Genomic DNA, 6,516 nt, shown 5'->3' on the forward strand with positions numbered 1-6,516 from the left:
AAATGGAGTTTTAAAAAGTACACAAAGCCAAAAGAGTTCAGCTTTGTTCTACCTTCATTATATTTGAAAGTATTAAAATTGGAAATCATACAGACAGTCGCACCTTCTATTTGCAACTCTTCTGGGAGATTTTGGACAAGTGTATTAAAATCTCCTGGAAAAGAGGGTGCCTAAGGGAAACAATAAACATTACGTCTGCTACAGAGCCGCCCCTGTGCCCTGCCCTACAGACTGTATAAAGGGCTTCGAAAATAAAGTAAGACTTCGTATTTTTACACCAGGGAAAATATAAAAACTGACTTCCTCTTTGGAGTTTTCCCAGGAAACTACTTTATAAAGACGAATTTAAATCTCCGTTTTCTGTCCTTGGAGGTGGTAAATATGATTGCGGCTTTATTCATTTTTATTGTAAATGAAACAGAGTTCAGACCGTCCGGCTGTGCGTCATTTGCTGGATGGCTGCCACCGACTAATGCAGACGTCCCACTGGGAGACCAGAGAAGAACTATACTTTGATTCACCAGATTGTGTTAAATAGTCCAGCTGTTGCGATTTGAAAGATAGTTACCTCAGAAGTGAAGTAGAAATGAACTTGGCATTTATGCCTCAAACCATTTTTATACTGTTTGGCAATCAGCTTTTCAGAGGTAGCATTTTATAAAATAACTCTCGCAGCTTAAAAGTTTCATTCACTGTAATGTTCAAAATGTCCCACCTTTATATTATCAGTAAAATTAAGCTTGAGTGATATGCAGAATTTGCATGAAATAAGCATTTCCCCCTTCATTTCATGAGCTTTGATTGTATTCAATTGAGCTCAGAACCACGTCTATTAGGGCTCTTTTGGGCATTAGTTAATTTGAATTGCAGCCGAAATGTTAGCTAGAATGTTGTTGAATATAATTGGAATGTGGAAAGTTGATTTTGAAAGGAGTTTCATTGAATGCAAACAATGATGTGCTTTTTTTTTTTTTTTTTTAAAATTAGAATGCTGCTCTTTCGTCTCTTGTAATACAGTCTGAGAAATCACGGAGTCCCTTTCTGGAAGCTCAGCTTTGGCAGTGCTGTCTACTGTAGTTCGAGTGCTCCTGGTACCCCTCTGCTCTGTAGTCCGGTCCTTCTTCCAACCAGCAAGTGGCCCCACGTGCCCAGCCCCGCACTCTGGGTCCCTTGCAGCTGCTTTCTAAGAGGGCACCCGTCCGGCTTCCTGGAGCGGCACAGATTGCTGTGTTGCCTCTTAGCTCTTAATTCGCTTTTTTTGGTTTTTCTTTTTGTCTTGAAACAGCTCTTGAGCAAACCTTCTAAAATGATCCATGAAAATATTTTGAATGGATCCTAAACGACTACCAGTATGTTGTGGTAAGAAAGAAACCCCAGGAAATCCAGATTCCAGGATTTTAGTCTCGGGTCTGCTCTTAACAAGGTGTGTGCCCTCGAGCAGATCGATGAACTCACTCTTCTTTGGTGTCTTCATCTGACAAATGGAAAGGTTAGACTAGTTCCTGTCTGTCATGCCTTTCAACCCGAATGGCACGTGAGTTTAGTCTTACTTTATGGAACACCCATAAAATTTAAGTTTTACTTGGAGATTTTGTAGCGTACAGGAGAAGATCTGCCATACTTTTCATGATTGCTAAATATTATTAATTCCTCATTTGTGGTCACTGCCCTTATTAGGTGAAGAATTAAAGCAGAAAAATGGAACTGAATGATAGTCTACTATAATTCCTATTGGATTGTGGCATTTGAGCCCCTGGGAGTTTATGTTAGAGGAGAAGCTTTAACCTGCTAGAAATCTGCCACCATGACGACACAGAGCAAGAGCCTGGGTTCTTGGCACTGTCACTGATGGTACTCTCTGGCTCTTCCTGTGAGATGGGGATAGAGAGAGATGGGGGCTGCAGAGGAAGGTCTCTCTTTCCAGAAGGGTCCTGGGCAGCTCCCTGTGGGGACCAGGACCAGGCCTAATGTCTCAAATCCAGAGGAGTTACAAGATAACAGAGGGGAAAACAGCAAGGCATAGCTGAAAGGGACAGATTCTGAAAGATACATCTGAAAACGGATTCAGAAAGACATAAACCAGTAAGCATGCCAAAATTAACCTGTGACATCATTATCCTGTTTCTGGAAGAAGCCATCTGGGGTAAGCCTCGTGGAAAATGCAGGAAAACAGAGATGGCTCCTAACTCTTGACCTAACGGGTTCTCCCCTCCAGCCTCGTTTTGCTCTTCGGTTAAAGGACCACTTGGACTCGATTGCTGCAGTGCCTTTTAGCCTTAACCCATTGGGATTCCAAGTCCATGGTCATTTTCCTGGATAAATCGGTTACTCTGACTCTCAGTGCAGAGATTCAGAGAAATTGCCCACAGCGCCAAGTTCAGCAATAATCAGATCAACAAAGGAAAAGAGTTCTCAAATTGTAGGCTGTGGGTGACTTAATAATAGATTAATCTGCAGTTGAGAAACTTACTTCAGGAAAGAAGAACAATTCTCCAGACGGAGACAATTCGGGCCAATTTCATCCTGACCACACAGGGTGTCTGAGTTTTCAGTTCAGTTGACATCCAGTTATCTTTTTGTGCCTGTGCCCTGAGAGCATCTCCTGGAAGTTTTCACTTCCAGCCTAGGCAGAAAGCTTTTTTCAGATGTGTTCATCCCCCCTTCACTTGCAGACACACATGGGCTTGAAAACATTCGCAGTGGTTCTGTAGGAGGAAGAAGGTCAGTGTGGGTCGATGGAAGTTGCTCACCTGGAATGAGGTGAAGCTTCCTTGCCATGCTCAGAGCGGACTGGCTGGCTTGCTTAGTGGTGGGCTCCGCGACAAGATGGCGGAGTGAGACTGGTGGCCGACCTATGGACGGTTGTGTCTTTGCCTGGAACAACCTGGCTAGGCTGGCGCTTCATTTTCTAAAATTCCCTTGCCCCTTTGTCTCCAGGTTAGGGTTGACCACAAGAGAACTCTGCAGGAGATTGAGAAGGCAGGAGTGGCCTAGTAGTCATCTGTTTTGTTTTCTTCTGATGGCCCAGAAAGTCCACGTAGGGCAGGTGCTACTGTGGTTCATGTGAGGTATCACCTAGTTGGCCCACAGTTTTCCCAGTTCCCCTACCACCACCTCCAGCGTTTGCAAAGTTTAGACTAGGAGTGTGTGCGGTTCCCTGTGTCAGGCTCCAGGGTGTCCTGCAGGTGGTCTGCATCACGCGGTTGGAGACTGGGCAGGACGGATGCAGCTCTGGTTTGTCTTCCATCTCTTGCCACTTTTCTCCCAGCCTCCAGTTCCTTGCTGGAACTATGGACTTCAGGCCCAGCCTCCAACACAGAGGCCACAGACTCCCCTAGGCGGACTGGCTTTTTCCCTTGCCTGACGACTAATCCGGATTGTAGAGCCCACGTCTCTCTCATAGTGGTTCTGCTCCTCTGCCTGTGTCCACTAGGCTTCCAGGTGTCACCTGGGTCCAAGAAGGTCAAACCAGGTACCACGGGCGAAACGGGGGGGGGGGGAAATTCCCAAAGCATGGCAACAGATGACCTAAGAAGTGGGTCTTTGGCCAAGGTCGACGGGAGTGTCCTGGTGTTTTCTAGTGACAAGGGTGTTGCCAAATCTGCCCTACCTCTCACGCTCCTGGCCGTCCCAGTGCTTTTACCACTGCCACAGGAGACCCTGTGCGTGTGTGACCTGGTCGTCATCAAATGACAGTATAACTGGGCAGCCAGGGGGCGTGGCTTCGAAGCTTTTGGACAGGTTCTGTAGTGCTGGTCAGAAAGCGGGAAGACAGAGGGGATGCAACATGGGGTTTAGGGGGGTAGGAGAAGAATAAATGAAGCAAGATGTGATCGGGAGGGAGACACACCATAAGTGACTCTTAATCTCACAAAACAAACTGAGGGTTGCTGGGGGGAGGGGGTTTGGGAGTGGGGGTGGGGTTATTATGGACATTGGGGAGGGTATGTGCTATGGTGAGTGCTGTGAAGTGTGTAAACCTGTGATTCACAGACCTGTACCCCTGGGGAAAAAAATATATGTTTATAAAAAATAAAAAAAAAAAGCGGGAAGACCCCAGTTGTGGGGTTTGAGTTTGTAGTACCTGGGGCTGGACCCTGGGGCTGCTTTTTCTCAGTTGTGCATCTGTTCTGCTGTTTTTGTCATAGAAGAGAGACCTCCAGACCTATTCGTACCAAAGCCGGGGTTTCCGAGCCTCTCACGCTTCATTAGTATCCGCCCATTTACGCCACAAGTGGATCCGTGCTAGGTGCTGGGGTAGAAGTGTGAACGAGGCTAACAGACCCTGTTTCGTGGACGCTTCCGCTTTATTTGAAGAGACAGATGTTAGCTAATTACCCGGTGTTGCATAATTACTGTGGGGAGACCGGCAAGGGGGAAGGAGCAGGTGATAAAGGAGTGGCCCCGGGTCGGGCCTGCTCCCAGGGTCGGGGAACAGGAGCATCAACTCCTGCAAGGGGCAGGGCGAGCAGTGGGCTCCTCAGTACAAGTCCTGACGTCCAGAGGGGGGACGGGGGTGTGCTGGTTCGTGCTTAACGTCCTAGCATTTGCCAAGAAGACCAGATAGATCTGAAGAGCCCCTGCCCTGCCTACTCCGCACCCATCAAGCTTCAGGACCAAGTCGGGTACCCCAGTACCTTCAGAGGGTGGCTTCTGACCAGGACTCCTGAGAGGAGTAGGTGCCAGTGGCCGGGTTTCCTGACCCGTGGCAAGAGAACACACGGACAGCTCTGTCGCAGAGACTGTCACCCACGTAGCTTGAGAAGAGGAAGCTTCTTGCATCAGAATAGAAGGGAAGAGAGGGAGCCTCTCTGGAGAAGGAAACAGCTTCTGAAATTCTTTAAAACACTTCTCAAGGAGCACGATTCTCCTTTTTAGAAAGAGTTGATGGTCACTTAGCGTTTTAGCTCAGTGCCTGGATTCTTCCATCGGCCTCACTCCTCCCTGCGCCTCCCCTGGCCTGACCAGATTTCTTCTTGTCCGTCCTGGCAGGAGCATCTCTGAGCTCTCCCTCCGCGGTGGGGGTGGCTCACTTTGCTCAGAGCTAGTTTGCCACCAGGTGTCCCCAGGGACGCGCAGGGGGTGGCCGTGGGGACTGAGGCTAAGTGAAGACCTGGCTAAGTGAAGGTGGGACAGGAGTCAGGGTGGCAGCGGGGCGGCCCGCGCGGCACCCAGGAGCTTTGCACTTCTTGAGCAGAGTGTGTAATTAACAGGTAGGTGCGTTTGGCTTTTTAATACTTCCATAGCTAATTGCTCTGACTTTTTCCGCCTTCTTTCTTCTGGCCTCGCGCTCCTAATGTCATCTAATAGCTCCTTTTTTTCTTTTAATGGCTGGCACCTCAAAGACCACTTTGTGCATGTTAATTAGACTTAGAGCATTTGGGGTTTTTTTTGTTGTTGTTGTTGGTCTGAATCCAGGAATATGAAAGCCAAATACTTTCTCTGTCTGCTTTTTATTGTTTTGTGTAACTGTTCTTCCTCCAGGCCTCTCAGTAACACCGGACACAGGAGCGAGAGCTTTGGCCATGAGCAGCGAGCGGGACCCGTTGTAGTTTTAGATCCTGTTTCCACACACGAACCCCAAACCAAAGACCAGGTCACTGAAAAAGATTCCACTGCACGCAAGGATGGCGAAGAGGAAATAAAACCGGAACACAAAGAAGACGGCATTGAGAAAACGAGAGACGCAGACAGCTCCCACTGCTGATCCGTACCCCGGAGGGCTGATGGGTGCACAGACCCTTCCCGGAGGGGTACGCGATCAGTTCTGGTGTGTTGGCAAGCGCCGTAGACACTCTGTTCTTGTCACTGTACTCAGAATGCAGGCTCTTTTCTGGTGTCACTTTTGTAAGTAATTTACCTATTAACATAAGTAAGCTCAGCAAAATACACATCCTCTGTAGGTTTTGTTTTTCTTCCTAGGGATAAGATATTTTTTTCGAATTACTGTATTAAGTGTGACTTCTTTTAGAAGGTCACCGAAAATTCGGGTGTCTGTCATTTTAGGTAACGTGCATACCACTCATCAAACGTGCTGCTGCAAGTCTGCAGCACTGTGGATGAGTGGATCAGTAGAACTGACCAACTTTAAGGAGATTGAAACCCCCTCTCCCCAAAGCAGCTTCTGTTTTCTGTCTGATCTTTGGAGAGAGAAACTGGAGCAGCGTGAACATTGTGAGGCACCATGGCGTACAGATCACTCTCTAGGATATACCGAGATAAGCTTCAAATTCAGGAGCTGCAGACATCAAACCAGCCCTGCCAGAGACCAGGCTAATGACATGCATTGTCTGCTCTGGGACGGGGCATGTGCACCGGTGACTGTGTCCAAAGTCTTCCCAGGATCCCGGTGGGAATGCGCTGGTGGCCCAAATGCAGAATGGAGGGGAAAGTCCCAGCCTTGGATTTCATCAAGTACTATCTCAGTAAACCGTGCGCCCTGTGCTCGGAGCTCCTCGTGTTTTCTCCCATACTGAGCAGCACCAGCACCGTGGTTTATCGCGACTTGTCGCGATT

General features: G+C 48.0%; 1 protein-coding gene across 2 annotated transcripts in view; it reads left to right on the plus strand.

The window, feature by feature from the left end:
• Positions 1-5,887, plus strand: part of SHTN1 (shootin 1) — a 95,906-nt gene extending 90,019 nt beyond the window's left edge. The window contains exon 17 of one of the 2 annotated variants that reach the window (XM_032878902.1): positions 5,485-5,887. In XM_032878902.1, the coding sequence (XP_032734793.1) occupies positions 5,485-5,707 (223 nt within the window). In that variant the 3' untranslated portion in view covers positions 5,708-5,887. The remainder of the gene's footprint in view (positions 1-5,484) is intronic. The other variant, XM_032878910.1, reaches the window with a different exon arrangement.
• Positions 5,888-6,516: the final 629 nt, after the last annotated feature.

Source organism: Lontra canadensis, unplaced genomic scaffold, assembly GCF_010015895.1.
Source record: "Lontra canadensis isolate GAN:19392208 unplaced genomic scaffold, GSC_riverotter_1.0 scaffold3, whole genome shotgun sequence".
NCBI lineage: Eukaryota > Metazoa > Chordata > Mammalia > Carnivora > Mustelidae > Lontra > Lontra canadensis.